General features: G+C 37.3%; 1 protein-coding gene across 1 annotated transcript; it reads left to right on the top strand.

Annotated features, from left to right (window-relative positions):
- Window positions 1-274: 274 nt before the first annotated feature.
- Window positions 275-18,429, top strand: ncstn (nicastrin). Its single transcript, XM_028472863.1, has 17 exons — window positions 275-372; window positions 2,463-2,564; window positions 2,854-2,977; window positions 3,776-3,897; window positions 5,044-5,189; window positions 6,115-6,259; window positions 8,208-8,320; window positions 8,413-8,565; window positions 8,667-8,771; window positions 10,241-10,318; window positions 10,411-10,580; window positions 10,683-10,785; window positions 12,865-12,963; window positions 13,273-13,360; window positions 13,456-13,619; window positions 15,081-15,293; window positions 17,442-18,429. The coding sequence occupies exons 1-17, from the start codon at window positions 315-317 to the stop codon at window positions 17,562-17,564; spliced, it is 2,106 nt and encodes a 701-aa protein (XP_028328664.1). The 5' UTR covers window positions 275-314; the 3' UTR covers window positions 17,565-18,429.
- Window positions 18,430-26,914: the final 8,485 nt, after the last annotated feature.

Below are 26,914 nucleotides of genomic sequence, written 5' to 3' on the forward strand. Positions count from 1 at the left end.
ACGTGATGGTCAAGCATTTTGAATTTCCGTTGTCGCTACTTTCTCTATACATTTACAAAACATTCAAGAAATATATCAACACGGGCACCCTATGATTATTTTTATTATTTTGTTGTCTCCCTATTCCTTTGTAGTTGTATGTTCATTTCTGTACTACATTGTATTGTATTTAAGTGAGTCTAAATAAAAAATAATAAAAATACTCTCTATAAGGCTCTGGGTAGTGATGATCCACTACTTTGAGCGGAAACTAAACACTGAAGCTTCCGCTGTCAACACTTCCTGTTGTCTTTCTGTCTTTCACACTGGGAAAGATGGCTTTACTACCGAGCCAATGGATCATTAAACTGGCAGCCTGTTTGTTTTTCACGGGTGAGTTTCACAGTCACATTGCTGAATGTGTAACAGCCTTTTTGGTTCTTAAAGTCTGACGTCTTTGTGCTCTGAGCTAACCGGAATGCTAAGCTAGCTAGTGTTAGCACTATCTCTAGCATTTTAAAATAAACCTAAACTTAATGAGTTTATCGTGAAACGTGACTTTTCTATCACCACAGTTATATGAATATTCATTATAGTTGACATATAGAGCAGTAGTTTAATTCGTTTACTCGTTGTTTGTTACTTTCGCTCTCGTCGGTGGGTTTAAAGCTCTCTTTTTGATCACTCGGTATCAACGTGACTGCTCGTGATTCATCCGCTCAGGATCAACGACTCCACCAAACTCCATTCATACTTATGGTTATTTATATGTATTTGTTTCCTTTGCTTTACCACAAACAGGACCAGACGTAATTAAGCTTCTCACTGAATGGTCATTTAGTGTAGGTACATTCAGCGTACAATTGAAGTCAGCATAATGATGGTCCATTGTTCTATGAATCTGATAACCTCAATTTCTTTTATTTATTTATTTGAATAATATCCACTGTGTTATCCAGGGAGTTTATTATTTTCTCCACAGTATATAGTCATCTTAAATATGTAAATCCTTGTTTTAATCAGAAATAAAATGGGTTAAAGGTAACAAAAAATGGTGGAAAAAGATGGTAAAATTAGATTGAAAAAAAGAAAAACTACACAGAAATTTGTTTAAAAATTGCAAATTAGAATGGCCAAAAAATAGTAAAAAAAAGAGTTCAAAGTGTCAATATTGGAACAATTCGTTTAAACTGGCAAATAATGGGCATGACATATTGTGAATGTGGTTAAATTGTCAAAAAATAAGCATGAAATACGGTGAAAAGAGGTTAAAAGTGACGATAATGGGTCACCATATGTGACATGTGGTGGAAAGGGTTTATAAATGTCTTGAAAGTGGAAAGAAATGTTTCATTAGTTTAGTTTATTTGACAACATATTAATGTTACGAAAAGATGCTTTGTACCAGATTTAGCTCATTTAGCTTATTTCCATCTGCAGTCCCCGGGCATGTAACAAATACGTGCAATGTAAGCTGAACAGTAATCATTTAAAATTAATCAGATGGTTTATTTTCATGAAACCATCACAGCCTAAACTCTATACAACATAGTAAAAAGTGTTTGCTACAATATTACATTTGTAAAATTTAAGTGTGCTGATGCAGACTCAGCTGGTTATCGAGGATGCATTTCTTTAAATTTCAAGAGAAACAATTCAGATCTGCAGATGGCTTCAGGCTGGCAGGGAGTTGATTCCATTGGTTAATGGTTTCATATGAAAAGGTTGTCTGTGCAAAGGCAGAGGATCCTTTTGGGACGGCACAGTTTCTGTGCAGAAAAGGCATTGAAATTTGATGGCGAAGTGGCAGAAATGGGAGTAATGAAGCAAAAATGTATTAAAAGGAGCATAAATATGGCGTAAAAAAGTGACGTAAAATAGGTTAAAATATGGTGAGTTTGGTGTAGGAAAGGGTAAAAATAGCTAAAAATGGGCTCAACTTGTTCAAAAATTCATTTTAGTTTCTTCAAGTTATCTGTTGACTTCCTCTCAGTGTCTCGCAACCTCAAATGGGGTCCTGACCCCCATGTTGAGAACGCCTGTCTTAGTGGGTCAAGAATTGTATCAATAATTATAATAATGATTAAGTCTTATTGTCATATATGTACAGCTACATACACACAATGTGTTCTCTGCATTTAACCCATCCCTGAGGAGTGGTGGGTAGCCATGGTGTGGTGCAGTTAGGGTTAAGGGACTTGCTCAACATCAAACAGTGATGGCCCCCCTGGTGAGATTCAAACCAGTGACACTCCCATTACAAGCCCATTTCCGTAACCACTTGACTAAATGTATGTCAAAGTTGCAAACACAAAAGTTCCTGTACCATTCTCAGCATGATTAAACCCGTTGCCTTCAAACTTTATCCATGTGTTGCATTTCCTCTTTTTATGTCTTTGTCACTTGGAGCCAAATCTTCACTAAGCCGCCATGTGCGTTTATATTGTTTGCTTATTTTTTTAAAATCTTTTTTTATTTTTCAGGTGTTGGCTGTAATTCGGTGGAAAAGAAGATTTATGTGCATCTCAACTACACATTCCCATGTGTGAGGCTTCTTAATGCGACACATCAAATAGGCTGCCAGTGTGAGTAAAGTCTTATTTAGCATTTGTCATTTCTATCAGATAATAATAGACTCTTCTGTCAGTATTTTCTACATGTTCAGTGTGTTCTAATGTAACGTGTGTGTCCAAGGGCCTTGGTTTCCTGTGTGTCTAATCCAGTCAGCTACTGGTTTGAAAACCATAAAATGCTGCTTTGAATAAAAGTGCTAATCTAGAAAAGATTAAAGACTTGTGGAGTCTCTTTAATGATCATGGGTCAGTTTAGATCACTAGTATTAATTAATTTTCTTTAATGTTTTTTTTTTTTCAGCCTCATTGTCGGGTAACGTGGGCGTCCTCCATGAGCTCGAGTCTGAGGAAAACCTGGACTGGGTCCTGACCTCTGGTCCTAACCCTCCATACATGGTTATCTTAGAGTCGCGACTCTTCACAAGGTAAACTAAACACAGCCTACACCAGGATTTTCAATCTTGGGGCCGTGACCCCATGTTGGTCACCTGGAAATAAAATGGGGTCACTTGAAATGTCTAATAATAATAATAATAAAATACATAAAAATGACTCGTTGAAATTATACATAAAAAAGAAAAGGAAAAAAAATATATATATTGATACATATATTTAAATGTATCTATTTTGCACAAAAACAATACATAATATCAGAAATAGATATACAGTGCAGGAAGAGGAAGAAAGCTCATATTTTCCAAATTAAAACACCACACACACAATCTCAAACAATTGTATTTCAATTTCTTAAATGTAAATCTAGTTAAAATAAAATGCAGTATAAAAATAACTGAGCTGGCGTATATTGTCACTTGGTGCACTAATACTGGCTACTTTGTGTTTGTAACACAGTATAACAAACATGATCAAAAAACATATTTTAGAGAAAAAAGGCTCCGGGGTTTACCAGAAATTTGTGATTAAAAATGGTGTCACGACAAGTAAAAGGTTGGGAACCAGTGACCTACAGTCTGCAGAGGAAACTTTACACCCAATCTGTTTTTGGTTTGATGATTTTTTTATTTGTTAAATTGAGAGAATTAAAAGACTACATTCTATATAAATTAAGTCAGATGTGAACAGACATATAGTATATTTATTATATGCTTAATTTTAAAACTCACTACTTTAGTTGATAGTAAGTTTCCCACATGTACAAAAAATGCAAACCTGTCCTTGTCTGGTAAATATCCCCGTGTCATCTCTTTATCCCCGTGCCTCAGATCCATCATGATGAAACTAAAGGAGGGCTCTGGTAGGGTTGCTGGTGTTGTTGTTGTGGCACCAAACATAAATCCACCTGAAGGCTTTTCTCCACACACCGCCTGCCCCAACGACAACTCGGGTAGGTCCAAGGTTGCATGCAGAAACCAGTGCCCTGAGTCTTAGATTAGTTGCATAAAAAAAGCAACTAACTTTTTTCATAATATTTTAAGTTTTCATTTATTCAAACAACTTTTGTCAGAAAAATTACTTTGATCTCCCGACATGTTTTGATTGCCAACCGTCAGTCTTCCTCAGAGGCGTCTGCTAATTGCATTGATGTGTCTTCATGAGTTCTTTCTGGGCGTGGCCAACTTGACAGTTCTATCAGGCTGGCCACGCCCCCTGTCGCCCGATGGTGACGGGGGTCGTGGAGAAGAGGGTCCCAGGTGTGCGAGAGTATAAATGTTCTCTCATCCCTGTTGATATTGAAGCTCCACCCCCTGATCTCGATGGCTATTTTAATGCAGCATTTGTGTTTGTTTCCTCCTTAGCAATTATTTTTGTGCCTCTGAGGAAGACTGACAGTTGGCAGTCGAAAATTGCCAGGAGATTAAAATAGATTCCAAAATAAATTGACGGAAAAAGTTGTCTGAATAAATTTAACCATAACATATTGTTTCAAAAAAGACGAGAAAATAAACATGCTGGAACTGATTTTTTTTCATGTCTATGTGAACAGTATAATACCAAATACCCCACAAACTGCCACAGCCAAACTCTTTACCGTCTTTTTTCTTAATCTCCCACATGAAATCATTTGGTTGAGAAAATGTTGACTCTGGTTGCACAAAATCCTTGAAATTGCCACAGATGCGTCAGCACTGAGACCTAAATGAGGGGCTATATTTACTTCCTGAAACAGGGTCACTTCCCTGACGCATTCCGTTCACATTAGAAGTTGCATTTGTTTTTGTAATGTGAACGACTACATTAAAAAAAATTGGATTTAACAAAAAATGATGCCCAATCTGGATTTTTTTATGTAATCGTTCACAATGTGACCGTAGCCTTTGTTATAGCTCACACTTTAATGTGCACAACTATCATGATTGTAGACAGTAGACACTCAAAGTGGAGAATAATTTATCTCATCTCAATATGTTTTATAAGCACGTACTGTAAGTAATAACAAACATTCATTCAAGGAGGTGCATGTAAATATAGATATTTCACAGTTTATTTATGCTACCTGAAAGCACTTCATTTAATCTTTTTTGTTCCTCAGGTGTGTATACAGAGAACTATGATCCCACCCTGGCCCACTGTAATGCAACAGTGTGGAATCCACTGGGAAACGGGTTGGCCTACGAGGAGTTTGACTTCCCCATCTTCTCTGTGAAAGACGACAATGACACTCGGGTCATACGGCAGGTAAAAAGAAAAAGTGCCCGTATTGGTCTCTCTATAGACGGGCAGACCAAATCAATCCCAATTGCCCCCCTTGTTCTGTAGAACATGTGACTGTAAAACACTTAGAAACATGTCAGGGAAATTTGCTCAGCTTTTAAATATTTTCTCTTATTTAAGGTTTTCTAAGTTAGTAATACGACCATCATCATGACCGACAATTGAAATGGACAGAAGTCGGTATTACAAACCTGCTCAAATTGTTAGTGTGTTTGTGCCTGTCCCAATCCAACAAAAAAGGAAAAGTTTGGCCCCAAAAAAAAATCTAAACGCCTGCCACCAGGTGAGCTGCAGCAGGCAATAGAAGAAGAATCCAAACAAGTGTTAAAAATCTCCAAAAACCAACATTATAACAACATAAATGCACAATAATGACTTCAAAAACACAATATGACAGCAAATATGCACAAAATTTCTCACAAAACACATTAGAGGCTTACAAAAATTACACAAAATGACTCGAAAAACACATTATGACAACAAAAATACATAAAATTACTCTTAAAACACACATTATGACAACAATAATGTTACAATAAAGTTACTCGCGAAACATACAAGAAAAATCGATAACAAAAATATTTAAAAAAGCAACAGCAAAACACTAAATGACTAATACAAAACACAAAATGACAGGGAAATGTACAACACTACAATTAAAAACATGCAAAATGACTCAAAAATGCATAAATGACAAGAAAAAAAATCACAAAATTAATCCAAAAACACTAAACACACACAGACACACAAAATGAAAAGAATTCAACCTTTTACTCCTTTTTTTGGAGCAAATTATTTTTGATTTATTGATCAATGAGGCCTATATATTTATATGATAAAAAATATTGATTGAATCATAAGAAACTTTCTCTGTGTTTTTTTTGTACAGTGTTATCAGGACCATAACCGCAGAGTGAATGGCAGCAATCCTCAGTTTCCACTGTGTGCCATGCAGCTACGCTCGTCCATGTCCGCTGTCACCAACACAGCCACGTGTAAGAGGAGGAACGACATCAACTTCAGCCTCACTCCAGGTGTTTACGCAACGTTACACAAAGCAAATGAAGCTGTGGGCTCATGCTTTAGGTAGCAAACAATCTGTACTTAATTCATAATTTGTTTTACACACACACACACACACACACACACACACACACACACACACACACACACACACACACAGCTGACAGAGAGAAAGTAAGAGTATTTTCATCTGGTTTAATCAACAATAGTAGAAAAATTAGTTGGATACCTTTAATTTTCTCTCAATTTCAAGTGTTTCTTATTCTTATTTTGGAAAGAAATATATCAAAATCTCAATATTTTTTGCATTGGCTACTTTCAATGAATTAATACTAGGGATGTAAGGATATATCCTAAATAGGCTAAAAATCAATGCAAATAAGGGGGATTTAAATCGTTACAGCACAGTATGTGCGTCAATACTCTGCATAACCCTCTCGGGCCTAAGGCGTTTTTGCTGTTTTTTCATTGCGTTTGATTTTACCTTTATAATTCATATAAGGAAATCCATAAACCTTGCTTGTTTGGTATCATTTTTTTCAGGACAACCTCCCAAATATCGCTGTGAAGTATTTTCTCTTGCTTGTATTGCAAATCTAAACTATATATTTCAAAAACTTGATGAATCAGAAAAAACAGTTATATACATAGCTATTTACAGTGAAATGCAAGCAATGCTTCAGGCGATTTTGTACAACTATTTACAAAAAACAGTATGAATCACAAATACAGGGAAATGCGAATTATCTGTGCCTCATTGTGTTGATATAAAACAATAAACAAATATATTAGACACTACACTCCAATCTCGCTCACTACACATTAACTAAACAGTCAAATCAGAATGATAATCACTGTTATCTCAAATCTGTCAACTCACCCTCTCTTTTTCTGTCTGTGTTTTCCTGTCGCTTGAAAACAAAATATGATTGGACAATGGGATTCTTCTTCTCAACCAATAGGAAAAAGCTATAATGAGTCATTACAGCGTGGTTCTTTCTTGCTGCACAGCACTTTTGCATTCGTTTTAGACGCACTCTGCAGTGTCTTCCTGCAAGGAGCACTCAAAGCTCAAGAAAATGTCACAGAAAAACACGCACACATTTTCCCTCATAACTCCACTTCTATTTGGCCTATCAACATGATTTGAAGACTGGTTTGTAGTTTGACATTCGTACTTTCGACGCTGCGCTTTTCCGCTATTGGCTCTTAAAATCGATCACGTGATCAGGACGCACCGGCGCATCCGTCAGCCCCAGAGGGTTAAACAATAGAGGGTGCTGTGACTGTCTTAGTGCTGCTTGTTTTGACTACACGGCGAGAGAAGAGCTTTAATAGGATCAAAAAAAGAAGACCCGATACAGGCAGGGCTCGACAGAACACGTCCTAAACCCATGGTATAATGATCGAAATTAAGCTCGAACCGTCGGCACAGAGTGACACATGATGCATACACACAGATACACACCCACGCACACACACACCTAAAGAAAAATGTCAATTCCAAGCCAGGAACATAAGCAAACTTTAAAAAAAAGAAAGTCACCCTCTATTTCTTCTACTGTATTTATGATTTGAAAACATTTCTTGTATTGTTATGTTTTGTTTTTAAAAAATATGTATTTTGTTCAACTTTGCATAGCGATAAATTAAGAAATGTGAAGTTTAAAACAGTTCAACCTGTTTGTAAGAAGGTTATAAGAATAAAATTTATTAGTTAAATAAAATCTTGAAATTTTAAATAAGAATCTGTATTTTGCATAATCTGTTTTTTTTCTCCAAAATATGATCTCATGTATTCAAATTGAAAGGACTTAAGTGCATCATCACTTCTCAGTCCTTGATTTGAGTTTCTTTAAAAAAATAAAATTAATAAAAAATCGGGCTTTAATTGTTGGCGGAGTGTATCCTTACACCCCTAATTAATACATGTTTTAATGCTACTTTATGATCTTTTAGACAGGGTGTGTGATGAACTGGGTGACTTCAACATTTGGGCCTCCTCCAGGCCGATGAACACAACGACCAAGGGCCACAAAGAGTTTGAGAGCGTGGTCATCGCAGCTGCCAGGGTGAGTTCCAGCCCTCAGCCACCTTAAACGAGCACGAAAAATGACAGAGAATCAGGAAACGGCATCGGCGCTTTGTGCATTTTTTTCTGCAGATGGACAGCAGGTCTTTCTTCTTCGACATCGCTCCAGGAGCAGAAAGCACCGCCTCTGGCATCGTCACGCTGCTAGCAGCAGCACACGCTCTGCGCAGAGCCACTCAGGAGGCTCCGCCCAATCGCACCATCCTCTACACTTTCTTCCAAGGGGTCGGTTCATTGTGCATTATTATCAGCATTATTCCAGCTGTGGACTCTGTAATCAATCTCATCAGTGCTGAGTGTTTGTGTGTTTTATTTTTAATCCACAGGAGACGTTTGACTACATTGGCAGCTCGAGGATGGTGTACGACATGGAGAATAATCAATTTCCATTGGACCTTGACAACATCCACTCAGTGCTGGAAGTTAGCCAGGTATATATTCTGATTTATTTAGGAGCTTTAGTCTTGATCAGTGCACGCTCGTCCCACGCCTGTTTTTGTTTTAAATCACAATCAACTCGGAAAGTTGTCGCACGTGAGGATACACCTTGCTCCGCCCATACGGTACCTATAAAAGGTCCGTTGAACGCCCTTAATGAATATTCACGAATACGAATTTCACGGTGGATCAAGGGGGAGAACAGGCAAATAAAACAAGGTGGAGCGAGGTGGAGGTAATAATTGTTGAGGTGGACACACGCAGGAGACACAGTGAATGTTACGAATGATAGAAAGACAGATCGCGTTGCCTTAGAGTGTCAGACTGTGACCAGTGGCGTAGCGAACAACAGCTTTTTCAAACTTGTGCAAGTACTTCAAAGAAGATTTAAAGTAATATGAAATATAAAAAAATATACATTCTTAACTCGATAAACAATGGGTGCTTCTGCTTCAAGGTTAATATATCACAATGAACAATGTAAACTTTGCATATCAAATAGTAAAAACAAGTGAAAAACAATAATAAATAAATGGACAAAATAAACAATATGCTTATAGGTTCACACAGTGTTCATAGTTGGCACACAACATCCAGAAGTGCACATCAATTTATTTTTAAAAGGTGTAAACATTAAATATGCAGTATAAAAATGCAATTACAATTACAAACCCAGTATTAAAACAAAACAGTCAAATGAACAAATACATTTTTCAAACTAATATTGTATTTTTAAAAAAGTGTTTCTGAAACCGCTCACAATCGACTCCAAAACTGTGTAAATTGGAATTGTGTCATTGACTAGGGTGATTGAACAAATCGATTGGTTTTGTCAAGTTAGGGGGCTACGGAATTTATATTTTATTGGTTATTTGATCCTTGGTCTGAAAACGTTTGAGTTTCACACGCTGTTCTAGATAGAATTATCAGTAAACAAACATTTTTTATATTCGACACTAATCACAATATATTTTTTTTTTTTTACAGTTTTTGTCATGTTTATAAGGTTGTTGACATCACTGGCTATCCATGTCTCCTCACCTTCGGCCTTTTTAATGAAGCAATACAATAATATAAATACATTAGACAATAAGATGTATTTTCATCCCGGTGCCAGTAATACTCACCTTATTTTTTTTCATTTTGCCGGAATAATTTGTAATAATTATCAGTCATCTAATAACATTACATGGTTGTTGCTGATTACGGCAAGTAACATGGAACAGAACAGCCATGTTCATAAATATTAATTGTATATCAGGGATATATTGATATCTAATATTTATTATGGGACTACGGATGGAAGTGAGCATTTGGCTAAATTCGGTGTATTTACAACTTCAGCTGTACATTATTACACACTGTCCCACTCAAATAAATAAATGTATTTCATCCATTGGTTTTTAATAAATACACTTTTTAAAAGTAAACTGTGTATTCTAATGTTGATCATTGGCTGTAGGTGGGACTTCACTCTGACTCCAAGCTCTGGCTTCACTCTGATCCTGTTTCCAGAAAGAACAGCAGCGTTAAAGAGGAGGTCTGTGTGTAAATCTGTTGATTTCTTTTATTTAGGCCGTAGCTTTAAGGGCAGCCTTTAAATGTATGGAGATTTTCTTGTTTCCATTTCAGGTGGAAAAGCTCGTAAACGGCTTAAAATCAGCTTCCGCTGGGTTAAACGTCTCCGTGGATGAGCCTGACGTCTCTCAGCCTCTCCCTCCATCATCATTCCAGAGGTTCCTTCTCGCTCGGCCAATCCCTGGCGTCGTTATCGGGAATTATCGCTCTAGTTTCACCAATAGGTTATTACTGTAGTATTTTTTACCAAAGCAGTACATGGTCACATGTTTATCGTAAAAAAAAAAAAATTGCCTTGTGACGTAACTGGTTTGTTGTGTTCGCAGGTATTATGAGAGCATGTACGATAACGCTGAGTACCTGAACGTGTCTTACCCTGAAAACATGACGTCAGAAGAACAGTTGGAGCATTTTCCCGAGACCGTTAAGGTATAGTTACTAAATACTTTGTGGAAGTGATCACTTTGGATGCTTTCAAGAAACTAAGAATATTGTTTGAACAATTTGAGCCCATTTTTGCTTATTTTTACCCTTTTTCTGCAACAGCGCCAAACTTGTCATATTTTAACCTATCTTCATCACTTTTTCTTGCCATATTTTTGCTCTTTTTATTGCGTTTTTGCTACATTACTCCCTTTCTGCTATTTCTCCATCAAATTTAAATGTCTTTTAGGCACACTTTTTCCACTTTCATGACAATTTCAGCACTTATAAACCCTTTCCACCACTTTTCCCACCTAATGTCGCATATGATGTGTAACAAATGTAGAAGAGCCAGGATTAGTGCACAAAGTGACAAGATGCGCCAGCTCAGATATTTTTATACTGCTTTGTTTTACTTATTTATTCATTTATTCTAGGGATGCACCGAATATATTTGGCCAACTATTGCATAAAAAGCCACATTCGGCTAGTAGCGTGTGACGCAATGACGCAATCAAACAATGTGTCGTGCAGTGATTTTGAGTCGGAAAAGTGTGTGCGCGTTGCTGCAGGAGCACAGCAGCAGCTCCTCCTTTCCACACACAAACACAGCCAGACTCTCTCCTTTCCGCTTACCACTCTCCATTGTTCGTCACCGAGTCCGTTGTTAGCGCTGTGAGCCACGAATCTGTAAACATCGCCATCGTTTCCTCCTCAGTTCACAAGCGATGTTGGGTCTCGCTGCATAGGCTGGTGTAGCATTAGCACGGAGTGCTAACAGCTGATGTGTGTAAACAATGGGTACGTGACTCCAAGCAGTGACTCCCAATACCATCAGCAGCAGAAAAAGTAGTGCAGTTTGCATTTACATAGATGGCAATATTTATAATATATATTCTATATTAAACCACAGTGTTTTAGCTGTTATATAGTTGGAGAGGGAGGAGCTCGCATGTTAGGTGACGTCACCTGCCAACGTGGGCAAAATCCAACTCGCCCGTTTAAAGCTGACTTTTTACAAAATGTGCAATAAGAAACATAACATTTTCTACTTTGGCCCTCTGAATGAGGCTAAATGGATGTATATCACTGGAGCAAAACCATTATAAAGTGCTTTTTTTTTCATCATACCTCCCCTTTAATGTACTTTAACTTTTTTTTGGAATGCAAGTTTTGTTTTATTTGAAGGGCTAATATAAATGAAAAACTTTGTTGTATTTTTTTTGAAAAGCAAAGGCTACTGGAATATCTAAAAAATGTCAGAATATTCAATAAACATTTACTTTCTTTAAAAAACATGTCTAAAAATGTATTATAGCCTATATGCACTATTAAAAAAATTTTTTTTTTTTAAAAATCAGTGGAAAACTTAACAGCATTCGGTATACGGTCAAGCGTTTATATTTTATTCGGCTTCGGCCACAAATTTTCATTTTGGTGCATCCCTAATTTATTTAATATTCTTCCTTTTTCTCTTGCTTTTCTAGATTCATATTTGAGAAAGTGAAAGTTGAGAATACAATTGTTTAATATTTTGTGTTTTAATTTGAAAAAGAATAATATATGTTTTTAATCAGTAATTTATTTAATTTTTTCATCAATTACTAGACACCTCCGGTGACCCCATTTAAATTTCAGGCAACCTCACATGGGGTCGCGATCCCAATGTTGAAAAACAGTGTTTAAGCGACAGATTTAAAAAAAAAAAAAAAATTTTTAAACATATTTAAATTTTTGCTTTTTGTTTCGCATTTAGTGAATATATGAAATACTGTATATTATCATTAACAACTGAATACTATTCTATTATCAATCAGTCCTCTGATCAATAATATAAGACCAGTAATGTATTGTTTTTTAGCTCCCAGTCCACAATTTCTTATGGCTCTAAATAATGTTATGCTGGTTTCTTTGTATGAGATAAATTCACTGTATTGTGATGATAGGACAGGTTTGACACTTTAATATTTTCAGGCCTCGGTCTTGTTTTGCAGGTTGATACAAAGCTTCATGTTTACTGATGCAAAGCTGCTTCACAAGTTCTCACAAGGCTTCCCTTTTTCTCTCCGTTGTTATTATTTTAAGACTTTGACGGAGGTGGCCACACTGGTGGCTCGAGCTCTTTACGTTCAGGCAGGAGGAAACGAAACTCAACTCGCCAACATCACCGCTGACCCCCAGATTGTAAGGTTTTTTTAATTACTTTGGAACCATTTTTACCAGAGTTTGACTTAAAACCTTAAATTAAGCATTTTTGCATCTTATCTTAAGCTCTTACTTGGGTTTTCATGTAAAATCCAAGTCATTTGTTGTATATTGATGTGTGATATTCAGTGTTTTCAATAGATTTCTTTTGTAAAGCTAACTTAGGCTACGAAAGCAGCTCAATCCTAGTGGTTTTCTGTGTAGTATTTTGCGATGGTTTCTTTTCTGTTTACTTCTTATACTAATTTAATTAGTCTAATTATGAGTATAACAACTGCTTTTTAACAGGTAAACCAAATGCTGTATAGCTTCCTTGTTCGGGCGAATAATTCCTGGTTACAACAGTTGGTTCCTACAGATTTTACAAATCATCTGGGTAAATTATTATTTTTTTCTCTGCTTTCATTAAAAAATAAATAGAAGGGAAATGCCCACTTTTAATGCTTTCTTTTTTTGTTTTCTTTATCTCAGCTGACAGACCCACAAACTTTTACGTGGGCGTCATACAATATTTTAGCGAACCCACTACTCTGGTCCAGTACATGCTGGCCAACATGACGGGCAGCGTTGTAAACGTGACACAGGAAGACTGTCAGAAGCAGAGGGAGGATAAAGATGATGATCAGAGCAAACATGTAAGACATTAAGGTTTTTTTCATTTTCTTCTTCGTCAATGTGTTGGTTTTCAAATAAAAATTGAGGATAAAAGTCATGATGATTTCCTGTTTTGGGGTACTAAAACCACATTGGGTTTGATTGATTTTTTTTTTTTTTTTAAAGCGTTGAAATCACGGGTGTCAAACTCATGTAGGGTTCACGGGCCAAACACTGACCAATTTGATCTGACGTGGGCTGCAAATTTGTAGTGAAAAGAGTATTTTAACAATAATGTGCCGCCCAAGTTGGCACTTCCACGTGTTAGTGATATATACAGTGTGTAAAACACCTACAGTATCCAAGTAATACATTAGACAAAAGGGACAATGCATATTAATGAATGTAACAGTAAGAAAATATGCCACATTTAGCACTTTAGCACCCCCTGCTGACAAATGCGAGTCACTGCAGGATCTTTGCTTCAAAATTCCTTGATTTTGTGATCAGTCTTTGGTCATTTCTAGGAGAATATTGTGGTATTGTCTGTAAGAAATTTCAGAATTTATAATTTTCCTATAGTTTTTTCTACAATTTGCAAGAAATCTAAAGTTGTCATGTGATTAAAGTGCAGGAAAATTCCAAATATTGTGGAGTTTCATTGCGTGGGACTAAGATATCTAAAACTGAATAATTTGATCATTTACACAACGATTAATAATTTCTCTGTCAAATTACTTCCTCTGAGTCCTGTGGGCTGGAATGGATGCTCTAAAGCACGTGTCATTAAGAACTAGTTTGATCTCAAGTGGGCTACAGTTTCTAAGTGGAGAAAAAAAGAGCAATTTTAACATCATTGTGCCCTAATTTTCAATATCAATCCCTGTAGGATCTTCACTTAAGAACTTTTTGATATTATAACCAATTTTTGTGTCATATAAAGGAATTTTGTGGCATTTCTTGTGAGAAATTGCAAGAATTATTATAATGTTTACAGTTCTTTCCACAATTTGCAAATTAAAAATGACTGTATTCTAGTGATATAAGCATGGGAAAACTGTGGGCCCCTAAAAATATTGCGGAGTTTCACAAAAATTTTGAATTTGAGATATCGGCAACTGGAATATTTGGTAATTTACACGATAATTTATGTTCTTATTTCTACTGTCTCCTGTGGGCCGAATTGGATGGTCTAAAGGGCCAGATTTGGGCCCCAGGCCTTGAGTTTTACACAAATACTTTAAGTACTTAATTCAAATTTAGATATTCTGACATACTTATTAATCATATAGAATATGCGAAAAAAAATGGGTCACAATAGAAGGTCAATGCAATGTTTGAGGAAATATAAATAAGGCATCCTTCCCTTATTCCCTGCTAATCTTAATCACCCAGTTTGCTTGTGTTTTAACATTTTTTGAAATCTTTATTGCACGTCCTGCTGCTCTTAAGCAAACTGACATTGTTGCTTTATAACTTCCTTGTCTTCCTCCATCACTCAGCTGTACACCTACATGTGGGTGCAAGGGGCGGCTCCCCCCAACAGCACCGAGCGGGAGGGATTCTGCGTTCGCTCCACCGTTCATCGTTCCATAGCCGTCTCACCAGCCTTTGAACTGCACGAGTACACCACCTCAAATTACTCCACATGGACGGAGTCGGTGTGGAAGCCCATCACTGGACGCATTTTCCTCGTGGCCAGTCACGACTTGGAGGTAAAAGCCTGAAAATGAACACAAAATGTTTGGATTCTTGTCACTTTTCCCCACAGGCGGAGTTTGACATCTCGAGATTCGCGACAACCACAATGTGTGCGTAACATAGACAATAATGCAAAAATTATTAGTAAGAAACAAAATTTGCATCCACCGTCTCAAATACAGGTCAACATGCATGTTCTCACTCATTCACGCTCTTAAAGGATTAAATGCTTCTCAAATACAGCAGCATATCACAAGTATCATATAGAGGGTTTTCACAGTGCGTCATCAACACAAACTTCTAGATTTAAGGTCTTCCGTTGTGTATGGGCTTGGTGAAATCCAGGTAGTTGACGATATCAGGATACATAATAGACAGCAGACTCTCCGGGTCATCATTGATCCAAGACTAGCGAGCCCACTCGAATGGATCTGCACCACCAGTAAACTGTATTTTTTCCAAATATTGTGCCCTTTCCTGCAGACCAAGGTCCTCCCTGTATGCCTTTGCGTGTATATTGCATTTTGAGGAGCTTTTCTGTGATTTATCCATTGCAACGTACACCTCTGTGAGCCTCCCACATGTAGTGTCAACAGCCGCTTACCTCCAACATGGCCGCGCTTCCGGGTTACTGCCCAGAAGGTGAAAACCCTCTATGCTGTATGAAAGCTCAGAATCGTCTGTTTTTAACCATATAAACCAGTCTCAGACACAACCATCACAGCAAATCCAGTCAATTATTTTGTCAAACTTTGGGGAAAAAAATGGCGACATAAACAAGCCAGAACTTCTCACCTTTAAAGTGATGCCATATCTTACTGAATCCATATATTCCATCCAAAGTGGTCTCAAAATCTTCCTTAGACATCCCAGCATTTAGTCCAAAACACAGTAAAAATTACAATGTAACATCCTATTTACAAGAAGAAAGCAACTCCGCCCTGATTTCTTCTTCTTTTTTTTTTTTATCTCTGTGAGGCTGACCGTGTCTTTAAAAATCCTCATTGATTAATGTTGTAAATTCGTAACAAAATCAGGCCAGCGGCCGCTTTCTGCTTTGTTTTTGCTGCAGTACCATAAATGAACTGCTGGGTGCAGTGTCGCGTCAACATTTACAAAGGCCACAGTTACGTAATGTTTTTTATTTCAGAATTAGTTATTCTGCATGAAATTATTCTAAATTAAAGTGTTCTGCTTCATGTTTACATGGAAGTAGTAATTTTGAATTGAGGTTTACAGGTGCTGGTCATAAAAGTAGAATGTTATGGAAAAGTTGATTTATTTCAGTAATTTTTCCGCTAGAAGTAATACACTCCTAGCGGAAAAACACTCAGGAGACCACATAATAAGAACTATTTTCACTTTTATTTTGATTGTAGTTTTGAAGCAGCAGCTCGACTATAACATACACTTTCACTTTTGTCCACGGGGCAGAAGAAGGAGATAGAGAGGCAGACGACCGTACTTTGCAAACAAAACCAGCAGTTAATGCAACAACTGCTCTACCTCCGCTATACAGGACGTTGAGTTAAAAATGGAACAGGCTTCATGTCCCGATGAAGCCTGTTCCATTTTTCCATCTCCGTGTGTGTGTGTAATAAGTCTGTGTGAATGTCCGCATGTTTACGCCTCCATCCATCTACTCTTTTCATTACATCCATGTCTTCTAAGGCTCTTCTTCCATCCTGAACTATGTCCTCACCAGCACGTCATCGCGAGAAGTCGAGCATGCGCAGAACTTCTGGAATTAACTTAAAGCGGATTTAAGTGTTTACAAGATCGATTAATTATTTAATTCAGAATTAAAATCGGAATAAACCAGCAACCTAATTTGGATTTAAGTTTGATTGTGTTGAAATGAAGTGTTTACAAGGTCAGGTAAAGAGAATTTAACTTTTATTCTGAATTAAAGAGGAATTAAAGCTCCCATGTAAATGTGGCCATTGTGAAGAAGAATTGCGCAACAGAAGAAGAACAAAGTCACATGACTCGAGCGCTAAAAAAATAACAACAAATCAATTTGTATACATTATGTACAGTCACTGTGTTTTATGGTACTTAAATTATTTGTATTTTATGTACATTGTATTAAGAATTGTATTTTTTCAAATGCCGTGTATGTTTTTCCCCCAACAATGAGACAATTCTCTGCTCTCCATCAGATGCTGACACTCGGCGTGGGCATCACCGTGTTGCTCACGTCCCTTGTTCTAACGTACGTCATCAGCTCTAAGGCTGATATACTGTTCAGTTCTGGGAGGGAGCCAACTAGCGCCACCTACTGAGCAGGACGGACACAGCTCTGAATCACCACCACTATTAAAAAAACGACTACTTCAGTCTTAATCAGACATGGACAGTTTTCTTTCAAACAGTATGTATAGGTACATGAGGCTCGGCTTGAAAATGAAATGCTTATGGACTCACTGAGGTGAGGCATGACACAAGGACTGGACTGGACTGATCCAGCCTGAACGGATCTGGACTCATCATCAGGACCAGAGATCATCAGCGTCCTAACCTACAAAAAAGATGTTAATATTTCTTTTAAGCAAGATTTATTTCCTTCTTTTTATTCCTTAAAGAATGTTTTGTTGGACTGTCACTAAACGGCAAAAAATTGTAATTTTGAATGGGTGTATAATTTTTAATTTGTGACTTTGGATGCTCACGTGTCTGAATTTTGTATGAGGATGGCAGCGGTGTGTGTAATACTGTAGACGTCCTCTCCACGAGTGAAGGTAACTTATTGAAAAGCTCTTAAAGGAGTAGGGACCACTCTCTTAGTGGTCAATGATAAACTTTTGAAGTAGATGTTTATCCAAATTTGTCAATCAGGTGAAGTTTTCTCAAACACATCGTCTACATGTGGTTTCAGACACACACAGTAGTTTCACATGTTGATAGGTTTTTTTTCTCAGAAGCTTTCGACCAATCGGCGACGAGAAGAAACATCATTAAAACTTTTATTTGATTAAAAAACAACACTGGTACTCTCTAGTTGTGCACATTTCTATTTGGTTTCTGTTGTTGGCACAAGTCTCTTTTAAGGTCTAAAAATCGTGAGATGGAAGATTTTATTCAATGGCTGGAATCAAAGACCAATTGTGATGCCTTTGTTAAGGAAAAATAAAATGAACGTGACTTTTTCTCCAGTGTTCTTTTTCACTCTGATGTGACTTTTACACAAACGGAAAGAAATACAAACCTATCGTATAAAACGACAAACAAACCTGGACATTGCATTTCATGAGAAATACGAGTTATCAAAGGTGGGATGTATTGTGCAACAGGACACTACAACAGTTGTATAGCAGGAAGTGGGAGGGTTCAGATACTTAAATCTACACAATCTACTACACTCCACATTGTTTTTAAAATATGTTAAAATAAATAAAACAGCCTGGTTAGTTTTCTAACTGCAATATTTTTTGTCTTCCAAAATATTGTATTGTTATCGTGAGCTATTATTTATCGTATCGTAACTTCTGTCTGTTGTCCCACCTCTATTGGTGAATAATTGTCAAGATTATATTAAAGACTGTATTTACCCTATTTATGGTAAATATAGAATAAATAAACTTTAGTGGTTGTTTTTATGATCTGTACGTGACATTTCATGCAAAATCTAGTTAACTCGTCCCACCACTAATTTTTGATAAATATTTATCAATAATTGTCAAAATTATGATAAAACTATTTTTTCTTTAATGTCCCAACAGTGTTGTAATGGTTAATATCAAATTAATTATACTTAATTTTTAATTGTTTTTTTATATATAACCTGGAAGTGACAAGAATCACCCGGTATTGTATGGAGGTAGAATATGTTCAATCAAAAAAGAAAATTACTTCAATCAAAAAAAGTTTACTTCAATCTACGGTAGAGGATTAGGGCCAATTTTGATGGAGAAAATAATTTTGGGCAGACCAAGAAAAAAGTTGAAATTTCAAGAATAAAGTTGAAATTTCAACATTAATCTCGAAATTCCGACTTTAATCTTGACATATTTCGACTTTATTCTCCAAATTTCAGCATTAATTTCCAAATTTCAAGAGTCCAGCTGCGTATCTCCCAAATTTCGACAATCTCAAAATTTTGACTTTTTTTTAAAAAAAATTCTCCATCAAAATTGGCCCTAATCCTCTTCCGCATCAATATAAAAAAGAGAAACTTTTCAACAATAAAAAAAAGTTAATTTCAATTAAAAAAAAAAACCTTTTAAATTAAAGAAAAAAGTGTTCCAATTCAATAATTTGGGTTTCAAATGTTTTTTGTTTTTGCATTTGAACACTTTTTCTTTTTTTTCCAAAAAAATAATAATTTTTGATTGATTTAATTTTTTTAATTGAAAATCTGTTTTTGATTGAATAATAAATACACAAATCTAACTCCATGTTATTGTACTTCAGCTGTAGATTCACAGGTCTGTGTGTAAGTGTGTGTGTGTGTGTTCTGCTAGTGTGAGGAGGGGGAGGGGCCAAACTGTAACTGGGGGCGGAGTTCTCGGTTCTACGGCTGAGAGGAAAGAAAGTAGAAAGTGGGAGAATATCTGAATGAACGACCTGCTGTAAGTAAAAAAACGTGTTTTTATCCGCAGTTAAAACATATGTGAACGTGCTCCGTGGTGTTCTGTGTGTGTTTGTGCGCGTGTGAAAGCAGCATGGAGGCGCGGGGCGGATCCGGTTCCTCTAACAATAGTGGACGCGCTGCTCGCCTTTTCTTTTTTTTTTTTTCCTGGAACCGCAGCCAAGTTTAGATCCTGGTTCTGCTCCATTGTTGTTCCTGTGGAGGCCGCACGGCTCCATGGAGCGGGTTACAGGAGGTTTACTGTTAATATGAGCGAAGGTGGAGGAATGGGAGCCGCCTGGAGGGAAGGTAGAGCCTCCTGTTTGATTGTAGGCCGAAGGTGTTGGCTTCTCCTGTGCTGGAGGACGTCCATTGCCCCACTGTAAGGAGAAGACACCGAGGGGGGCAGACTGGTGCAGGCCTGGGAGTCTACTATTGTCTCCTGGGTTTATTTTGTTGGTTCCACAAGTGTTCATGTCCCCACAGTAAGTAGTTAGCCCTGTGGTGGCCTTTTGTGTCTGTGGAGTAATGGTGAATAATTGATGCAGCCTGACTGACTCCTGATCTGTGTCACCACCACAGCAGAAAGTAGAGCTGTGCATTGTCATGACTCTGACGATACCATTCACGATTTGCATGTCACAATACGATATATCCCGATGTATCGTTGCAAATTTCACTTTTACAAGTACAAAATGGTATGAAATACAATGTATTTGATTTTTTTAAAGTTGTGAGAACAAGTAAAGCAGCGTTTTTCAACCTTTGGCCATGACCCCATATGGTATATGTGTCAAACTCATGGCCCAGGGGCCAAATCTGGCCCTTTGGAGTAGAGGTGTCCCGATCCGATTTTGATAACGGTCCGATATCAGCCAAAAAACTAATATTGGATTTTATCGGCATGCATTTAAAATCACAGATATAAGCGCTCAGACAAAATGTTCCGCTCCAGCACTTCTCCAACAAAGTAACCTACTGTTACTGACTATTGTTCTATGTTTGAGTAACATCACTTGATCAAGCCTTTTCTAACATTCCACACTACAAAATAAGTAATAAAAGTATGTATGATTCGTGCTTATATCGTATCGGATCAATATCGGCCGATACGCAAGGCTGCAATATCGGAAGTGAAAAAGTTGTATTGGGACATCCCTACTTTGGAGCATCCAATTCGGCCCGCAGGAGAAAGTGAAAATGACAGAGAAAACACGAATCATTGTGTAAATAAAACTTAACAACATTTGCAGGTGCTCACAGTTTTCCCGGTGCTTAAATTACATGATTGCAGTCATTTTTAATGTTAAACTGTTGGAAAAACTCTTTTTTTTTTTTTTTTTTTTTTTTTACAAAATCCTTCAATTTTCCTCATATTATTACATATTTCTTTTTATTAAATAGAAATTGGTATAAAATCTACGAAATTTAAAGTGAAGATCCTGTTTGGGACTGATATCTGTCACTTATTGCTTGAATATTGTCTGTTTCTTACAAATTTAGTATTTTATGTATACGTAGAAGTGCAAACTAGGTCACAATATTGTTGAAAATACTTATTTCCCGCTTAAACTCTGTGGCCCACTTGAGAGCAAGCGGTTCCGTATTTGGCCCCTTAACTAAAATGAGTTTGACGCCCTTGCCATATGGGGTCGCCTGAAATATCTAGTCATTCATTTTTTAAAAAAAACTACTGATCAAAAATATATATCTTAAATTTTTTAGATATCTTTTTCAAATGAAGACGCAACACACAATTTTAAACCACTGTTCTATACTTTCTCAAATATAAATTTAGTTTAAATTCACTTATTTTTTATTGTAACACAGTATATAAAAAAAAATGATCAAAAACTAATTCTAGCAACAACAACAACAACAACAAAGTTTGGGGTTTCCAGAAATCTGTGATATCAAAATGGGGTTACGATTTATTGGCACCATATAATTATAATTTTTTTGCTAAAAACATGATTAAAAAAAACAGTTTGGACATATTTCGGATCAATACAATAACCACACGGGGAAATATTGCAATATATCGCCGAATCATTTCTTACACCCTTACTAGAAAGTGGTTGAATTCCAAACTAAAGCAGGTAATTGTGCCTGCAGTGGAGAAGCAGGGCCCCAAAGAGCTGGGGGAAAAGATCAACCTCCTAAACGACCAGTTTTATAGTAAGAATCAAGTGTTTTGTGCTTTCTGTGAAACTCTATGCACATGTTTTAAAGTGATCTCACAGAATGGCCATAAAATGCCTCCAAAGGGCCAATAAAGCTGAGAGCAAACATTTCTACGGGGTAACTGTAAATGGGCCACCATTATCCTCAGTGGTTATACAACATAAAAGAGGGACGATAAGTGCTGCTGTTAATTCCCCCCCCCCCCCAAAAAAAATCAAAAGATTCGAGGACATTCATGGATTATTCATTCAACATGACAGTTACAGAAGAAGATGGTAAACTACATCTGTAGCCATAGATTTTTGTCTGTGCACTACAACAACCGTCAACATCTTTTATTGTATGTTTACATTCCAATGAAGCAATGCAGGTAGAAGTAAGTGCCTTGCCCAAAGGCACAATAAGAGCCATTATTAGGAGAACGGAGCAGTATTTGCATCTCTCACCCCCGCCAATGGAACCCAAACAAGGCGTTGTGTTTTTTGTTTTTTTCCCCAGGTGCCACAAACAGTCCATTCATTGTCATGTTTTGACTTGTTTTTATCACACACATTACAAACAGTTCACATTTTTATTTAATAACTTTAAACAAATAAAACGTTTCTCCAAATCTGATTTTTCCACACCTAAAGTGTGCTTTTTTAAATAAAAAAAAAAAACTAAATTAACATTTAATATCAACATTAGAATTGTTTAAGCGAAATAATTGTCAAAAAATGGTTAAAAGCTAAATTAATGTTTAAAAAAGATTAGCTTTATACTAATATTTCTATTTGATAAAGCCTGAGTTTCTTGAAAGTAAACAAAAGTGCTTAAAGAGATCAGTAATCAGTAATTAAATACTTTAATTTTACAACAAATTGGATCCTAACCACTGCTCTGACTTTCCGTCACACACTGATGGACAGTGGGATAAATGTGGGATGATACTAACATACTACTCGCACTAAGTGAGTACGGTATGTAGTGCGTTCTCATTAGATAGTATGAAAAGATTGAGTATGCGAGAAATACTCGGATGTACAGTATACTATATGGGGACATTTTTTATGACTAGTGTGAACTCGTCAATAAACTGCCCCATGATGCATTGCGAGCAGAACGTAGATTAGTCCTGAGCCTGGTGTTACGGTCTGAGTTTACTTCCGTACTGAGATTCTCTTAAAATCTCTAACACAATGGCGAGTCTCTGAAAATCTCTGAAATGTCGGCATTAAAAGTTTTTCCACGAGTTTTATGGATCGAATATCCACATGTTGATATTCTACTTTGTCTCTTTCTCACTTAAAATGTTTTTAGAATTTTCAAAGGTGGAGAATTAACAGAGATATTTAGCCTCAGTGTGCTTCAGTTTTTTGTGGTTGTAGGTTTGAAATGCATCTTGGGAAACGTGGAAGTATACTTCAGTGGGAAAGCTCATCATCCTAATCAGACGTGCAGTATATAGTAGTAGACAGACAGTATATACTCATTGAGCTTGTGTTGTATAGTACAGAGTGTGACATTTCCATCACAGCCGTAGTGTCAGTCATTTTAACAGTGGAGCCACTTCCTGTTTGGGTGGACAGATGTGTCAAAAATGATTGACCACTAATGATTTGTCCATCCCTGGCGTGCGAGCACACACACACACACACTCACACACACAGCTGCTTTGGTGTGCTGACTAGTTGACAGAACCAGTTGTCATGGCTTTCTTTTTCCCTCGTTGGTTTTTACTCTTTACTTGTGGACACTGTGGGTGGTGATGTGTGTGTGTGTGTGGCCCTGGAGCACTGATGGGGCTGATGGGCCTCTCCCTCTCCCAGCAGGAGCCTGGGTGTGAGCATGCTTATTTTCACAGTTGTCCTATCAGACCTCTCTAATGGCTGCAGCGTTGAAGCTGGTCATCTCTGAGACGTCCCAGCCTCCTGCTTTAGCTCCAACAGCTGCTCTGCCGTCCCTCAGCCAGAGGCTGAAAACTCCTTCAATAGGTGCTGGATTTTCTTTTTCCTCAGGGAAAGATAGAGGTTGTAAAACCTGATGCCTGCATCCTAGCATTTATTATTGGAAAATAAGTGAATCGTGTGTTGCTTTGATCGTTTGCCCGCCCTATGATGGACTTTTTTAAATGAATTAACAGGAAAACAAAAGAAAAAGTAGTGGTGACCTATAATTAGTTTTTGTTCATGTTTGTTATACTGTGTCACAAATAGTAGCCAGCATTAGTGCACAAAGTGACGAGATGCGTCAACTCAAATATTTTATACTGTATTTTTTTTTCTTATCGTCCTTTTTCTCTTTCTCCTTTTTTTAATCCCTTTTTCACCTAAATATGAGGACGCTGCAAATGGCTGCTCCGGTGTGTTGATGTGTGTTCTTTCGCTGCAACTACCAAGTCTAATTCCTAGTATTGTTCTAAACTGTACCTGGCAAATAAACTGATTCTGATACTGCGTTTTATTTCAGTTAGATTTAGACTTGAGAAATTGAAAGTAAAGAATACAGTTGTTTAAGACTGTGTGTTGTGTTTTAATTTTAAAAACAATAATTAAGAAAGATTTACAATATATTAGTAGTCAGTAATTTTTTTAATTTCCAGGTGACCCCAAGGTTGAAAAACACTGCAATAAGCTATGATCGGGTGCATTGTGTAATGAGTATTTAGATTATTACCAGGGACTGAATTCATACACACAAGTTAGAAATATACATATTTTCAGGATTTTTCTGTATGAGTCAATCCTCTTGTTGAACTTGGTCCTCCCACGTGTTTAAGAGAAGTCTATCTCCTATCGTTAGTAAAATAATAAGGCTACTGACGGAGTTTGAAGAGAAGGGCGGCATTAAGAAGTAGGCCATAGGACAGTTAAATGAATAGGAAATCTTATCCCTGGCCCGGGTAGACCACACCTACAATCAAGTGTTGTGTTGCATTTTCACCAACATGTGGAGCAGAGACAGTCTTGTTTAAAAACTCAGAGGTCAGACATGTGCACTGGTTTGAGGTAAAACGACTGGTTTAAACATTCATTTGTGGAAACTGACAGTTGGTGTCAGCTTCACGAATAAAAGATATAATAAAATGTTCCGGAAAGTAAAGATTACACTTTGTCATTTGTTAGATACTGGTTTTGTAAATTCTTTAGAAGAACAGGAATTTAGTTAATATCTCCAAGGATAGGTGGGTAGGCAGGTTACATTGCATTGCGTAGCATAGATTGCCCAATGTGAATGCAGCCTGAGTTAGGGTGCTTTCACACCAGTTTAGTCCCATACTCGGTCCTAATAGGCGGAGGACGGCTGATGATTTCATCATCTTGATTTGGCTCCGTTTCTGCGTTCTGAGCGCAACCTCTGATTCGCTCCAAACATCTTCTGGTGCAGTTACGTGCGCTAACAGCTGGAGTAGAGACTTCTCTAGCAGAAAAACAGAAACCTGAAGAAGTGGCTCTCATCAATGGGTCAAAGCGAGCATTGAAGAGTGTTGAGAGTGTTTGTTCTTTCACAACATTCAACAATGGAGCAGCAACAAGTTGTCGTGCTTTTGGTCATTTTAAAGCCCTGTTTTGCGCCGTTGCCGGTTTTTCTTGGTCACCCACAATGTTGTGTGCTCTACGTCATCGCCGATACTTCCCGTGTTTGAGCCGCTCCGAGAGCAGTTGTGTTCATGGTGTTCTGAATCACTCTCGTCCTTGATTGAAAATGCTCAGAGACCAGCAGAAACAATCACTCTAGAATTTGTCTGTCTGGTCTGCTTCTTTTGTGTGTTCACACCGCCCAAACGAGGTGGAATATCTGAGCGTTTAAACCACCATAGGATCCGTAGGTGTGAATGCACCCTAAGTGTTCCTTGACCTGGACATGTGAGCGTAGATGGTTAAAATGTTTGTTCTTCAGCGTTTTGAGAACAAGTTTCTTTAGAAAGCTGCACTAGCACTGGCAGCCCTGTGTTGATTCTGTCAGGATGGCTGCATAATTGTTCTGTTGTAAAAGACATTGTCCAGATGTGATGCCTGCTTCTATTTCTATAATAATGCTCTTAGTTTGTGATTCTGTTTTCTGTCCTAAAGATGGAGGAGCTAAATACACTCTTCGAGGCCAAAAATTAGGAAGAACATTTTTGATTGAGCGGTTCTCATCTTCATTAGAGTTTAAGCCAACAAGCTCCAATCTACGGTTGCAATCTGGGAATATAAACTGAAATAAATGTGTTTATTAGGGCATTAATGATAGGCTCATATTTGTGACTTTGAAAGTCATTAATAGAGGATTTAGACCTCCTGTTCTAGGCCTTGTAATCACTCTCAAAGGCTTTTAGATATGGAGAAACCCTCTGAGGTATTTGAGCTATCGAGTACTGCTGTCTGAAGAGCCTGTGAAGTTGTTTGAAATTGTACATGGTTTTTATGTGCTAATTTACAGGCATGCTTTGGTTGTTTGTGGTGCCTGCTTGCTTTTTGAAAAATGATCCTAAATTAATCTCTATTTTAGGCTAGCCATTTAAATTTTGTACTTTATTTAAATTTTTATTCAGTATGGGTGCTTTCAAATATTCCCCTTTGGCCCGCACCAGGCTTCGTTTTTCTCGGATAGTCCGGTCTGTTTGCAGTGGTGTGAAAGCTCACTCAAAGTCTGGTCCACCTCTAGTGAAGCCTGGTGCGATTTTTATGATGTGAGAACGCGAAACCGTAACAAATGTAGGAAGCGGGACCAAAAACAGCATGTGGCATTGAAACGCAAGCATCATGGGGACAAGGAAACACCCTGTTTGCAGGAATAAGTATGTGCAGTAAATAAAAATGGGACGGACAAACTATAAACATGAGGACTGCAAAGATTTGGTGCGACTCCATTTTTTCTGACCAAAGTGGGGTTTTTTTCGCTTTGTTGACAGTGTTG

The sequence above is a fragment of the Gouania willdenowi genome, chromosome 17 (genome assembly GCF_900634775.1).
Source record: "Gouania willdenowi chromosome 17, fGouWil2.1, whole genome shotgun sequence".
NCBI lineage: Eukaryota > Metazoa > Chordata > Actinopteri > Blenniiformes > Gobiesocidae > Gouania > Gouania willdenowi.